The sequence below is a fragment of the Schistocerca americana genome, chromosome 3 (assembly GCF_021461395.2).
Source record: "Schistocerca americana isolate TAMUIC-IGC-003095 chromosome 3, iqSchAmer2.1, whole genome shotgun sequence".
NCBI lineage: Eukaryota > Metazoa > Arthropoda > Insecta > Orthoptera > Acrididae > Schistocerca > Schistocerca americana.
Window position 1 is genome coordinate 961,427,532 of NC_060121.1, and position 16,331 is coordinate 961,443,862.

General features: G+C 42.6%; 1 protein-coding gene across 1 annotated transcript in view; it reads right to left on the reverse strand.

Annotated features, from left to right (window-relative positions):
• LOC124606587 (facilitated trehalose transporter Tret1-like) overlaps window positions 1–16,331 on the reverse strand; it is a 60,136-nt gene that overhangs the window by 37,709 nt on the left and 6,096 nt on the right. The window contains exon 3 of the mRNA XM_047138573.1: window positions 4,428–4,574. Coding sequence (XP_046994529.1) covers window positions 4,428–4,574 — 147 coding nt within the window. The remainder of the gene's footprint in view (window positions 1–4,427; window positions 4,575–16,331) is intronic.

The window sequence follows — 16,331 nt, forward strand, 5'->3', positions numbered from 1 at the left end:
AATTGTCTCTGTCTGTCCATAAGCCGACACAATGTACAATATACAAATTATACAGTATTATGACTTCAGTGCGCCAAAAATAATTAATTAATACTAAAATCTTACAGGGCTATTACAAATGATTGAAGCGATTTCATAAATTCACTGTAGCTCCATTCATTGACATATGGTCACGACACACTACAGATACGTAGAAAAACTCATAAAGTTTTGTTCGGCTGAAGCTGCACTTCAGGTTTCTGCCGCCAGAGCGCTCGAGAGCGCAGTGAGACAAAATGGCGACAGGAGCCGAGAAAGCATATGTCGTGCTTGAAATGCACTCACATCAGTCAGTCATAACAGTGCAACGACATTTCAGGACGAAGTTCAACAAAGATCCACCAACTGCTAACTCCATTCGGCGATGGTATGCGCAGTTTAAAGCTTCTGGATGCCTCTGTAAGGGGAAATCAACGGGTCGGCCTGCAGTGAGCGAAGAATCGGTTGAACGCGTGCGGGCAAGTTTCACGCGTAGCCCGCGGAAGTCGACGAATAAAGCAAGCAGGGAGCTAAACGTACCACAGGATGGTCCTCCACCGCACTTCAATCATGATGTTCGGCATTTCTTAAACAGGAGATTGGAAAACCGATGGATCGGTCGTGGTGGAGATCATGATCAGCAATTCATGTCATGGCCTCCACGCTCTCCCGACTTAACCCCATGCGATTTCTTTCTGTGGGGTTATGTGAAAGATTCAGTGTTTAAACCTCCTCTACCAAGAAACGTGCCACAACTACGAGCTCGCATCAACGATGCTTTCGAACTCATTGATGGGGATATGCTGCGCCGAGTGTGGGAGGAACTTGATTATCGGCTTGATGTCTGCCGAATCACTAAAGGGGCACATATCGAACATTTGTGAATGCCTAAAAAAAACTTTTTGAGTTTTTGTATGCGTGTGCAAAGCATTGTGAAAATATCTCAAATAATAAAGTTATTGTAGAGCTGTGAAATCGCTTCAATCATTTGTAATAACTCTGTATTTTATTAGTGATCTATGTTGTTGAGAAATGTGACATATACAACCAAGTCATATGCGATATGACTGAAGTGCCATTCAAATGCGGCGCATTCACTGTTTTCCTCTCTTCCCCCTCCTCACGCTCAGACGGAGTGGGGCGGCGGTGGGGCAAAGGTGAAGTGAGGCCGAGCGCTTTGGCACTCTGGTCTGGTCGTGGCCCACAAGCCAAAATCTTGGCCATCTCTCGTATAGAAATCAGCGACAGTGACTGCGGCGTGCCAGACATTTGATGAGCAGTTTGAGCGGATGTTTTCCTGGCTTGCTTGCCATGCTTGTTCGAGAAATAGTTTGGGATCTGCCACTACTTGTTTTAATGGTGAGCATTCTGTGACATTTCTGTGACATTCGTTCTGGTTTTTGTGTGTGATGCTCTGTTTTAGTGCTTATTGCCTGCTTGTTCAACTGTCAGCCATCCGTTTCGCAGCCCTGTGTTGATAATATCTGTTTCTGAACTTTCGTCGTGTGTGCTCAGTCCTTTTCCTCGTAGGTGGACTACTGGATCTATTATGGCTAATTCCCCTTAAACTAAAAAGACAAATACCGCAGCGAGATCAATTTAGGTTAAGTCTTTTAGTGTTATTCGTCTTAAATTCTTTTTTTTTTCATTGCAAGTGTTCAGCTTTTGTTTATCAAGAAGGGATCTCACCCTGGTAGTAGTAACAAGTTGTAAAGGAAGCATTAGTGATTTGAAATTCTTGTCAAATTTTATTTAATAGTTGCGTGAGCAGTCCTTCAGCTGTACTGAAGCACTTGGGACTTATGGTGTCCTTAACTCAAATTCCTTAACCCAGCATTTGTTCACTGGTAGTAGGTGCGTATGAGATATTTTGGAGGTTAATGTTCGCGTTTTGATGCTTTAAAGTTTCTCGCGCCAATTTCTGCTCTAGCCTCGAGTACAGTGTTTTATCACGTGGAACAATGAACGATTGTTTTATCCCCGATTTATTTAAGAAAGGTTTTATGTGTGTTTTAGTTGAGCCAGTGTTAATTTCACGTTTTGCCACCGTAGATTGGGTGCCCAAGGTCTACCTCAAAGTGTAATGTGCCGTGAATGGGCTTGCACCCTGATCTCACATGAAGCCGGTCCCTCATAATTTGCAGTGGTCGACAGAATCTCTTTGAGCAAATTGGTTTGCTTGAAATTATATATATATAATACTGTTGAAACATTATATATATATATATATATATATATATATATATATATATATATATATATATATATATTGCATTATGTTTCAACAGTATTACAAGAGGCAGTGTACTAATGTCAGGCATTAAATATTTTCTTACACTCTTTTAGTAAGAAAAGATTTAATGCCTGATATTAGTACACTGCTTCTTGTAATACTTTTGAAACATAATGCAAAAAAATCGATTCTCAATGTGGTTAATCTTTTCTGATGTTGCACTGTTTTAATAAAAAAAGAAAAATTCTTGCAGCTAGCAAATTTTAATTGCCAATAGAAATGAACTTATGTAAATTGGTAATATATTGGTTTGCTGTATTGTAGTAACAAATTTGTGTAGATATTATTTTAAAGAAACAAACGATGTTCAAGTTGTCACTCAGTCCTTTTGTTAAGGTCTATTGAGTGTGTGTCCTCTCATTAATTAACGTTGAGATGGTGTCAGGTGTGTTAATTAATAGTGTGCCAAGACCTGAATATCCGAGTCATACAGCAGCAATCCATATCAGCCAACAGTAATTGATCAAGAACCGACGCCTTGCCTGTTAAGCGCTGGGGCAAACTGCTTGGAGTCGGTACAACTTACAGAGCACAGCCATCTGTACGTGCATAAAGATCCAATTGCGACGCCCACATGGGCTGCAGTCTCAGTATAGATGAGTTTAGTACTGTGGACACAGTAGTAGCATTTGTAGGACGGTGATTTCTTATAATTTACAGTCGGAACTGTCTCACATCAGTTAATTTAGTACCTTGTTAAAAAAAGGCATACAGTGGGATGACGTGTGTTGTGGGATCTGAAAGGACGGGGGGCGGGGGGGGGGGGGGGGGGTGAATTTAAGACTATTAAGAAAATCTATGCAAGCTTCAGGCGACAATTGTAACCACTGTATCTTGCAGTGGAGGAGAAATGATTAGGCTGGAATTGCACTGACAAGGGGAGGCCGCCAATTGTGAAATTCAGATTCGATTCATACTGCGCATAATAAAAGCTCATGGCCAGAGGTGTAATGTGCCGAAGCACCAAGATGCACTTGTCAGCCGTTGTCGAGAAAATCGACAGTTAAAAGAAACCGTTGCGGTGAAATACTCTCTACGATTCAAAGTTTTTCACAGCATCGTGGCGCAGCGGTAAGCGCTCGCGTTCGTAATCCGAAGGTCGCCGGATCGAATCTCGCGCCATGCAATTTTTTTTATTATTAGTTTTTTGTAATTCAAATATATATATATATATATATATATATATATATATATATATATATATATATATATACTATTAATGAATTGCTTATGCATGTTGGTGAAGGCGGATCGCTCTCCAATTGTACCGCTTCCGTTTTTCCGTTTTTTTAACAGGGTGTACCAAAGCTCTCCCGTCCGCACTGATTTTCGACGATGTTATAAGTTGCGCTAGGGACCGCATCTACCTTCTTTCGAAGTTAGCAGGCAACTACGCTGTTATGCGGCGGCTCGTTTCGGCTCATTCAACATCTATCCTTCAAGTGTAACGAGCGAGTAACGGAGTTTATATTTCATACCTGCCACAGCGAATTTGTGTTCTTGGGGTCTCTATTCTAATTCGAACATTTGACTTACGCTATACGTATTCGTTCCGGAATATCGTTTCTACGTCTTCCGTTAACTATACGTGGTTAACATTATGAAGACAATTAATAACATTTGTGAAATACAACTTTGTTTGCGGAAAACATAATGATGTTCGAAGTCGCCAGTTTATCCACGACAAACGGCTTTCAACAACTTATTATATGCATAATTGTTGCAACTGATTGCCGGGAATTTTATATATATATATATATATATATATATATATATATATATATATATATATATACACATTTGAATTACAAAAAACAAATACTAAAAAAAAAAAAGTTGCATGGTGCGAGGCTCGATCTGGCGACTTTCGGATTACAAACCCGAGCGCTTACCGCTGCGCCACGACGCTGTGGAAAATTATTAATCTTAGAGAGTATTTCACCGCAACGGTTTCTTTTAACTGTCGATTTTCTCGACAACGGCTGAGAAGTGCATCTTGGTGCTTTGCCACATTACACCTCTGGCCATGAGCTTTTATTGTGCGCAGTATGAATCGAATCTGAATTTCACAATTGGCGGCCTCCCCTTGTGAGTACAGATCGTATGAAGCGTGTACCTTCATCCTCTGAAGTTCAGAGGAGATGTCGCTGTTGTCGTCTCGCAGTCGCCGGAGAGATTCTGCGGCGTCTTCATCCCTGCCCTTGGCCAGCAGGTAGTAGGGCGACTCTGGCACCCAGAAGAAGGTCGCCAGAAACAGCAGCGTACGACACAAAAGGGCCGATGCAGTAGTCGATCATGAAGCCCGTCGTTATCGACGGCTGCTGTACCATCGACAGCGCGCCCCTGATGTTGGCCTGTAGGCAGAAAGTACCGCGTTTGTAGCGAAAAGTACGCTTGTAGAGAAAAATGTGTATTCATCGTGCTTATTTAGCGCAAGTGACGTCAGGGCTAAAACTATAGTCGGTAACTTAAATACAAATAACAGAAAAGGATAGAGTGTATCTGTTGCAGAATGTGTGGTATTTCAAAACGCCCTGGCAAACTATAACTGTTTTCTGGACCGGGAATCGAACTCGGTACAGAACAGAAAGAAATCTACAGAGGTAAAGTTAATTTTTGGAATACCTCAAAGGAGTGGTTAAGGGCGATTTACCGTTCAAAATGTACGTAAATGATCTAGTGGGTAACGTTGGAAATTCCACGAGCCTTTAGGCAGATGATGCCGTGTGGACAGGGTCAATGACTGGTGTAGTTGTCACTGAACGTACATAAATTTAACATATTACACGTAAACGGGCCAATAAATGCATTTCTCTACGATTACGCTAACGGTGAAAACTCGCTGGTCAGTAACAACGCATGCATGGCTGAGGCGCCTGGGAAAGACGCAATAGCAACCACAGTGAACGAAATATAGGGTGGCGCACGAAATGTGTTACCATTTTGGTTTTGAATATAAACTTTATTGTCAATACAATCTGAAAGAAACATATACTACAATGAATAACCGTCCATGGAGATTTGTTCTAACTCAGCACATGCTCAATATGTGCACCATTTCGTTTCCTAACTTCCTTCAAACGAACACTGAAGTTAGTGGTTACCCTACAGCACATGTCTTCCGTAATTTCATTGCAAGCTTGAAGAATAATCACGTGGACGTTTCGGGCAAATTTTTTCCTTTAGGTACCCCCAAAGAAAAAAGTCACATGGATTGAGGTCTGGACTATTGGGGGGCCAATTTTGTCCGTCATTGAAGCGACCTGGAAACCTGAGTGAAATGATCCGCATGTCGAAATGCTCGGGTAAAGACTCCAACACAGTGTTTGCGGTATGTGGCCTTGCTCCATCTTGCATGAACCAATGCGTGTTGAAGGGCAAGGCAGAAACAAGAAGCTGTGGAATGAAGCTATTGCGAAGCATGCTCAAATAACGCTCGCTGTTCACAGTTTCTTCAAAGAAAAAGGGTCCAGTAAGTCCGTGACTGAAAACTGCTGCCCACGCTGTAATTCTCGGAGCATAATGTCGTCGTTCATGAAGCACTTGTGAATTTTCAGTGGCCCAAAAGCGTACATTTTGTTTGTTAACCTCACCGACTAACTGAAAATGCGCCTCGTCTGAAAACCAAACGTTGCTGAGAGTTTCTTCCCTATCCTCCGCCCACTGAGCAAACAGTAGTCTCTGCTGCTTATGTTCTTCAGTGAGCTTGTGTGCACAGGTCATCTTGTATGGGTACATATGGAGGTCACTTTTAAGAATGCGTTGAACAGAGTGTCTGGATATTCCCAGTTGCACTGCTGCCTTTCTACACGATTTCCCGGGACTTCTCTGTACAGCAACTCGTACCGCTTCAATATTCTCCGGCGAACAAACAGGTTTAGGCCAATACTGTTCCTTCCTGTGCTAATTTATCGTACAACCTCCGGATGGGCTTCTTGCAAGGGACCCATCGTGTGTTAAACTGTTGTCGAAAACGCCTCTGAGTCACGACAAGGCTTTTCGTTTCATGAAAAAGTAACACAATTGCCGATCGTTGCTGTGTCGTGAGTCTTCCATTGTCAGCCATTGCTGCTTACTAGTCTCCTAGCGGCAGTATCGTGAATTGCACGTCATTTCGTAACTCATTTGTTTTTCCAAGCTCTGTTGGTACTGCTGTAGAGATCCCAGGGGGATATCTAATGTGCGTCGTAAATTGTGAAAGAAACGGTTGGTAACACATTTCGTGCGCCACCGTGTATAAGATAGACGCTGCATTTTCATGGGAACTACGTTACGGGGCATACAAACATGACACAATAGAACAAAAACGCAATGAAAGTCGTGATGATCCGAGCTCATTGCAGCTCCAGCAAAAGTTCTATGGTGAGCATTAAGAAAGTTGAAACTATTCCTTCAATTATGAATATTATGCCCGACAGTAGAATTTAAGAACAAACGAACGAAATGCAGGAATCACATCACGTAAAGTATCAAATGGCCACATAAAGTTAATTGCAGGAAAAGCAGATGCCAGGTTGAGATTAACTGGAAGAATATTAAGGAAAAGTAATTAATCCACGAAAGAAGCAGCTTGCGAAACACTTGTTCCACCGATTATCAATTCTTATTTAACACTATAGGACGATTATCATATAGAATCAAGTGTTAACAGACGATGAAAGGAGAGCGGCGCGTTTCGCCACGGGATCATTTAGTCGGCGTGAGATGCTCAACAACTCCAGTGGCAAACGCTACAAGAGAGGCGTTGTGTATCAAATACGGAGTTATTGTCTAAATTTCGAGAGTGTACGTTCGAAGGAGTGTCGGGCTACGTAATACTTCTTCCCACTTACGACTTGCTCGTAAATAACCTTGACGGACGAGAAAATCAGAGTAATTGGAACTCAAACAGAAGTTTCAAGACAGTCGTTCCTCCGACGTACTATTGGCAAACGAAACATAAAAGGATGAAAATCACTGTTGTAGCAGAGGTACACTCTGCTACACACTTGAAAGTCGGCTCGCAGAGCGTAGGTGTAGATTAGACGTAGAACCTCGTCTTTCGTGGGAAGTACTCTTGAGCAGTCCTACCAACTTAACTCCCGCCAGTACCTCTATTACACTTTTGAGCTGCAAGGAACGCAGGAGCGCTTCTGTGATATTTGGAATGGTTCAGATGGTTCAAATGGCTCTGAACACTTTGGGACTCACATCGGAGGTCATCAGTCCCCTAGAACTTAGAACTACTTAAACCTAACTAATCTAAGGACATCAGACACATCCAAGCCCGAGGCAGGATTCGAACCTGCGTCCGTAGCAGTCGCGCGTTCTGGACTGAAGCGCCTAGAACCGCTCGGTCACAGCGGCCGGCTGTTTTGAATGTGGGAATGAGGTACTGGTGAAAGCGAAGCTGTGAGGGTGAGTCATGAATCATACCTGGATAGCTCAGTTAGTAAGAGTACTTCTCCAGAGAAGCAAGGTCCGAGATTCGAGTCCCAGTTCGGCACGCAGTTGTAATCTGCGAGGCAGTTCCAAAACACGAAAGAAGTCTAATACTGAAACCGACGCCGTTATTTCAGTGAGGCAAGTAAATGGCTTCTATCCAGTAAAAAGCTTCATAGATGTTTTTATCCTTGGGTATATTAATGATTACCAAGAAGAAATACTTTGAATTGTTGTAAGCACATTATCATCTGCAGTTCACAAGTTACTGTACACTGTATGGCGGACAGTAAATAGTGTCCCAAAATCAATTACCCTCCTCCAATCATTCTAGTTCCATTCAAGCCAAGAAAAATTATCAGTTCGTATCTGTGCACATCCGTACATTTCCCAGGAAATAAAACATTTCTTTACTCAAGCTTACAACTTTTCGAGACTGAAGCTCTCCGCACCACTCAACGCTTTTCTTATGGCGTTTCCCACCGAAATTTCTTGAGCTTTTCTGTGAAGCATTGTGCAGTTCTCCTTCGTACGCTCTCATTCAGTTCCGTGAGTATGATTCACTAATGATCATAGTATTTAAGAATTGGTTGAAAAGAGCTTTTGTAAATGACTTTCGTCGTGAGGGAATTTCACTTAATATAATTCATGGATCTTTTTCTGGCAACTACCTTCCTCATAGCTACAATTACGTCATCACTCATCTCATAACATTGCGGAATACTTGCTTTCTGTTGCTAATTCAAGTGTTGTGATAGTCTGAGACTATCTCGCATATCGAGAAACATAGAGCGAGTTTCTGCTGGAAAATTCAGCAAAGGTTTAATTAGTTTTATAGGAATTCCAGAGGGCGAGAGCAGCTAGACAGACGACAACTCATCGCAGCTAAGGTAGATACCACGTGCAGAGGCGGAAACGTGTTGGTTCACCAGCTTGCGTCCACTGTAAAGACGAGCGACCTTGGGTAATCTTTTGCTCTACTTGTCACAAAACTAACCATCCTCCGTAGACTTGATTGTCATCCTAATTATAATGCTGAACTTTGAACCGGAATCGGATAATTTTTCGTAGTACTGTCCAACGTCGTAACGTAATCGTAAGAATAATGTTGTAAAGAAACTTCTAGTTAAATTTAATATTGTTGTGTTTAGGAGTATTTAACTATCTGAGAATTACAATTTAATACTGTTCTGTTTAGAATTAGTTCACTTTCAGAGGCCGAGATGCGTCATTTTGACAACTGTCTTAACATTGTCACATTGTAAACTGTGTAGAAGCGTGTATTTCCGTGACAAAATTGCAATATTAAACAATGTTACACCTTACACAATTGTGTTCAGTCATAGAATAAGAAACCACCCAACCATAGCCTTACAAAGTTTGTCTCAAGATTTACAGATATATCATGATCTTTCACTCCAGTATTTAAAAAGGGATTGGCATCCCACTGCACATCATAGTGTGATGATGTATTTGGATGATTAAAAGAATTGTTGACAGTTTTTGCACTGCTTTCTAAATTATTAGAAGGGATTCATCTTGTCTTTTAATAAAAACAACAACACACGTAGCTGTGTATTGAGTCAAGATGTAGATGGAATGGACCATCTGATAGCTTAAGTTAAAGGCAAGGTTGGTGTGTCACGAAGAGTATGTCATCTACAGTTCATGGTGCAAATTGGAGTATTACGAAAAAACACAAAACTCAGACCTTTTACTGCAGTTCCAGCAATGGTGCCTTGAGACAGGCATATGATCACATGTTAGTGGGCTATGGGGGCATGTGGCTGAGCAGCTGTGGAGGTAAGTAGGATGTGGAACATGTGCAGAACTGTGTACCATATGCATATTGCGCTCGATTGAGCAACCGACGTATTTCACTGTAGATTATCATAGATTAGTAAGCTACTTTAAATGATTGGTATAGACATCACTGGTCCTTTTGCCCAAACACTGACAAGGGATCACTGGGTACTGACAATAATAGATCACATATTGTTATATGTGGGAATGGTGGTTATCTAAATGAGAAAGACAATGCAATAGTTAGGGCTATGGTAAATAACTGGTTGTTTGTTGTTCCAGAGACACTGAATATAGATCATGGGACAAATTTCGTATCATAGTTAATGAAACAACTTTTTCATTTATTGCATATATGTAAGTTAAGAGTATCAAATTCACTATTCAATGAGAGAACAGAGTGAGTTCATTAGACAACAGCGGAGATGTTAAGTCACTATGTAAATAGGCGCTGCAATGACTGAGGTATTGTGCTACCGTATATTGTCACATCATATAATTCTAAGCTTTATGAAAGTATGGGTCTGTCTTTACACAAGGCAGCATATAACTAGAAAAGGCCATCACCATTACCGATAGTGAAGCCTAAAATAGGGAGTTTCGTAAAAATTTTGCAAGAGGTATGTAAACAAGTACAGGAAGTCGGGGAACAAAAGGGACAACAGAATGCAAATTTACTTGTATATTGTATGATGGTGTTAAAGTATCTGTCCATCCTGAAGCGAAATACAAAGAAGTTCTCCACTCGTTACGAAGGTCTATTTACCAAGTGATTTAAATAACGCCACTGATGAACGTGAAGCTGTAACTTCCTTTGCATACTACACATACGGTGGGTGTATCTGCCCTTTTCAGCGTGCTCTGGACTTTTACCACAATTACCAGCACAAAAAAGGGGCAGGGGGTAGGAAGGTGAAGACAGTTGGATCTGACCGTGCCTGCGCAATCTACAGGGTGTTTCAAAAATGACCGGTATATTTGAAACGGCAATAAAAACTAAACCAGCAGCGATAGAAATACACCGTTTGTTGCAATATACTTGGGACAACAGTACATTTTCAGGCAGACAAACTTTCGAAATTACAGTAGTTACAATTTTCAACAACAGATGGCGCTGCGGTCTGGGAAACTCTATAGTACGATATTTTCCACATATCCACTATGCGTAGCAATAATATGGCGTAGTCTCTGAATGAAATTACCCGAAACCTTTGACAACGTGTCTGGCGGAATGGCTTCACATGCAGATGAGATGTACTGCTTCAGCTGTTCAATTGTTTCTGGATTCTGGCGGTACACCTGGTCTTTCAAGTGTCCCCACAGAAAGAAGTCACAGGGGTTCATGTCTGGCGAATAGGGAGGCCAATCCAAGCCGCCTCCTGTATGTTTCGGATAGCCCAAAGCAATCACACGATCATCGAAATATTCATTCAGGAAATTAAAGACGTCGGCCGTGCGATGTGGCCGGGCACCATCTTGCATAAACCATGAGGTGTTCGCAGTGTCGTCTAAGGCAGTTTGTACCGCCACAAATTCACGAAGAACGTCCAGATAGCGTGATGCAGTAATCGTTTCGGATCTGAAAAATGGGCCAATGATTCCTTTGGAAGAAATGGCGGCCCAGACCAGTACTTTTTGAGGATGCAGGGACGATGGGACTGCAACATGGGGCTTTTCGGTTCCCCATATGCGCCGGTTCTGTTTATTGACGAAGCCGTCCAGGTAAAAATAAGCTTCGTCAGTAAACCAAATGCTGCCCACATGCATATCGCCGTCATCAATCCTGTGCACTATATCGTTAACGAATGTCTCTCGTGCAGCAATGGTAGCGGCGCTGAGGGGTTGCCACGTTTGAATTTTGTATGGATAGAGGTGTAAACTCTGGCGCGTGAGACGATACGGGGACGTTGGCGTCATTTGGACCGCAGCTGCAACACGGCGAACGGAAACCCGAGGCCGCTGTTGGATCACCTGCTGCACTAGCTGCGCGTTGCCCTCTGTGGTTGCCGTACGCGGTCGCCCTACCTTTCCAGCTCGTTCATCCGTCACGTTCCCAGTCCGTTGAAATTTTTCAAACAGATCCTTTATTGTATCGTTTTTCGGTCCTTTGGTTACATTAAACCTCCGTTGAAAACTTCGTCTTGTTGCAACAACACTGTGTTCTAGGCGGTGGAATTCCAACACCAGAAAAATCCTCTGTTCTAAGGAATAAACCATGTTGTCTACAGCACACTTGCACGTTGTGAACAGCACACGCTTACAGCAGAAAGACGATGTACAGAATGGCGCACCCACAGACTGCGTTGTCTTCTATATCTTTCACATCACTTGCAGCGCCATCTGTTGTTGAAAATTGTAACTACTGTAATTTCGAAAGTTTGTCCGCCTGAAAATGTACTGTTGTCCCAAGCATATTGCAACAAACGGTGTATTTCTATCGCTGCTCGTTTAGTTTTTATTGCCGTTTCAAATATACCGGTCATTTTTGAAACACCCTGTACGTGCGCTTTTCTTCATGCGCCGTAAGGCCTACGAAAGGAGAATGATTCAGGCTTCCCTGCTTCAGATAACACGATAAAAGAAGATGGGCACTGAAAGCACTGCACTTCTACAGCGTTGTTGGTGTAGACGTCTTGCAGGTATGACCACTAGAGGGGGGGCTGAAGCTGACATACAATGCATGGACGCTCAGGAATGAAGTGCAGATGCTGGACGAAAATTTCATGGGCTTTACCAAGAAGGTGAAGAGAAGGGATTACTAAGCAAAGTGTCAGGAAAGTACCAGGGATTGCAGGATTATTACGATTATTTTTAGGGACAGTTACAGCAGGCCATGGCTTTGGTTTCTAACACTCTGAAAAAACATAAGCAAGAGTGGATAGATGCAGGACGCGGCTTTCAAAAACTGTGTTTGAATAACTGATGGCAACGATATAAGGCAGGTTTGGGTTACAAAGGGAAGCAGAAGGTACCAAAATCCAAGACGAATGGCATACCACCCAATTGAAAAAAACTGATGAAAAAACTGGCGTCATGTAATACCAGACTGTTTCAGGGCCAATGGCAGAGCTGACAAGCTAGATAAAGGCGACTATCACTTCCGTGAATCGAGATTTGAGAATATTGCAGGCCCAACTGAATCTCCTGGATGCCTTCTTACCACGGTAAGGCACCTATGTGCTCTTGCCGAAAGTGTGGAGCCGGCCGGTGTGGCTGAGCGGTTCTAGGCGTTTCAGTCTGAAAGCGCGCGACCGCTACGGTCGCAGGTTCGAATCCTGCCTCGGAAATGAATGTGTGTGATGTCCTTAGGTTAGTTAGGTTTAAGTAGTTCTAAGTTCTAGGGGACTGATGACCTCAGATGTTAAGTCCCATAGTGCTCAGAGCCATTTTAACCATTTCGAAAGTGTGGAGGATACACCTGTAGAACAAGCTGAGTCTGAGGAAGTCCTATACTATGCAGTGCATGAATAGCTAATTCCTGCCCTGAAGTCGTCGAATGACTTTCTGACCAGTCTACAACGGGCACAAGAGAAGCTGCTAGCTGCCCTGGAATTTACTGTATCTCCAGAGGAAAGAAATCTTGCCTCTGTAGCGGCAGCTGGAGTCAGTGGATTTAGAGCTGAACATGTCTGCCTCTGTGTGCTTGTAGACGTACCAGTAGCGGATATGCAAATGACTTGTATCCTGTAAAATGGTGAACTTTAGGGAAATTTGTACATATTAGAACGAAGGATGTGTTACTAGTTACATCAGACAATAAACCATGTCAGCAGATTGCGGCAATGCCAAAGAGAACAGATTTGGCATGCTCTTCCTGACAGTCCAAAAACTCACGGAGACATGCGAGAAAGTTTCTAGGAAGATTGAGATGGAAAGATGTCGACGGGACATCTTTCCAACCCAACTGCAGTTACAAAAGACATGATCTCACTGGGAAGACTTAATGTACGACCGAGTCACCACTTGCTGCAGGCAGGGACATTCAAAGGGAATAGGAAACGTAGAACAGTGGGAGAGTGGAATAATACCGAATGTTACAAGTGTGACGTACAGGGGCCAATTTTTCGGCTTCGAGCAACAATAACAGGGATTCAAATATTAATACTGCAGTTGTAGAATAATCCTCTGGATACTGTTAGCCAGGAACTGACTAACTGTGTGAATTCTGAATCCCAACATATTCAGTTCTTTCAGTGAAATGATAGCCATACTATTGGGGAGCATTAACGTGGAACATAGGTTCCAACATATTCTATAGTTTTGCAGCAGGTGTGAGCACAGGATGATGGTAACAGGAATCCAGTCTTCAGGTACCACGTTAAACCTGTTTCTCTCTTGCAAAGAGTACTCTTATCTTTTTAACAGCAGAGTGCCATCTGCCCTCCTGAACTTCAGTTACATTAAATGCTGACTGAGTGGGTCACCCTTAAGACTTGTGCAGTCTCCGTACACCATGTGACAGAGTGAGCAAAGAAGGAAAGATATCAAGTTGAAAACTGTAAATAAGGATGTAAGAAAATGTAAATAGTACCATATCATCTTAAGTAATTCATAGGTTTAGCAGCAACCTGTAATTTAGGGAGTGAATCTCCCTCTCCACAGAGACTTCAAAAACAGTGGTGAGATGGGAAGTGAGCTGCTTATGAGGTCCTGCTGCTAGGGCCACAATATTGCTGAAACAGCCTGGTGCGTGGGATCAGTCTGCCACAGTGGCAAACCGAATATTCTCACACTTGGGCCCAACACTGCCTTGGTCACTTATATGACCCTGGTGGGGCCCTATCACCACAAAGTAGGACAGATCCACTACACACAGTTAATGCCCAGACCATAGGTGTCAACACGCGGGATTAACCGAGCGGTCTAGGCGTTGCAGTCGTGGACTGTGCAGCTGGTCCCAGTGGAGGTTCAAGTCCTCCCTCGGGCATGGGTGTGTGTGTTTATCCTTAGGATAATTTAGGTTATGTAGTGTGTAAGCTTAGGGACAGATGACCTTAGCAGTTTAGTCCCAAAAGATTTCACACACATTTGAACTTTTTGAACCGTAGGTGTCCCTAGTGTTCAACTACTGCTGGCACCAAGACATATTCCACGTGAGACATCAGCCCCATGTGGCCCAATCAACATCACCTACATCTAGACACATCATCCAATACCTGCTGGTCTGCAGGTTGCTGCTAGAGTTGACGATTCTTGGGGCATGAGCTGTTGCCTCCCTGGCATCCTGTGCTGTCATGGCCAAAAAAGCTGCTATGTGCTATGCTGGGCTAGCATCCGGTGTCTAGGTATTTACACACCACTGAGTTGCTATCATCAACCTCCATATGAATATCTTACCGAATAAAGACTTTTGTTGCGAATTGAGCTCTTCTGATTCCATGACCAGCATGGAGCTGGTAATCAACCCACAGTCCTGCACACACTATTATCATATGATGACTATGGTGGCATTAGTGGTGTCCACAACCCAAGCAGTTATTACATTATAGTTCCTTCTTGCTTTTTGTGGATATTGTAAATTATCTGTTTATCCCTGTAGTGTACACCTATCTGTCTGAAACTTTCTAACATCCTGGGACATTTTACACATGAGACAGAGAATGGGGAAAGGGGGGGGGGAAGGGATGCTTGGGAATTCGTGACTTCTAGTTGCACAGGGCGTTGAGGTAAAGCAATGGTGAAAATTGAAAATCTATGTCACACTAGGACTCGAAACCGCATTAACGGCTTTTCACGAGCAGTTCCCTCAACCACCTTGGCCATCCAGAAATGGTCCCTGAGAGACTCAGATTTTCAATTAATAGCATGCTGCAATGCAACATCGCTCATCCATTGACCTCTTACATGCGATTTAATTATTCCCGTAGGAATTCGGACGATATTACTGCATTTGCACTGAAACTGTGCAGAATTATTATTTAATTTAGGGGTGACTAGACACTTCAACAATAACAACAAAAACAGGATTAGCGTTGCGACAACTTATCAAATAGCCTCTAGTTCCCTAATGTTACATCAAAGCCCATTCCCAACTGGCCATGGTTGATTGGCTAATGGAAATAGGGTGCCTTCAATAACTGCTTACACAACATTACTAATTAACGTAATTTATTACTAATAGTTCACCAAAAATAACAAGTCTTAAAACACTTCATAAAAGGCTGATTAAATAATTGTTCCCTTGGGTAATAAATTCTCAACCAATAACAGTAGCAAATAACATCACCTCCAAATAAAAACTTACAGACTCAAAACATGTACAAAACTCACAGTTAGTAGAAACGATAAATTCCAGCATTTATAGCCCTCTGAACTACAGCGCAGGACTGAATTTCAAATCTATCCAATGAGTAATACTGATAACAAAATTATATTCACAAATAAGAAATATAATAACTTTATGACAACACCCATCTGGCATTGGCCACACTTTCTCACACTCGTCAGTTCCTTTGAAAAGTGACAGTTACTGCTCAGTCTCCACACAGTTAAGCAAAGTAACACCGCAGACTTCACTGAAGGCTAATACATGTACCGTAATCCACTACTTTATTCTCCAGTATCATGACATCCTTATTGTGGGCGAACATGCTACAGCACAGCGTGTTCAGGTTGGGCCCACCCAGTCATGTTTATCTGCCGTGGATAAACACCCACAAACGACATCGGCCACAGCTCGCCGTAATTGCGTCGATACAATTGCAGAGCCCATGGCTTATCGTTCCACCGCAGCGTTGAATTCCCAAGCGTTTCGGATTCACCATCAGTCCACAACCACAGAGTGCCGAAATTATTA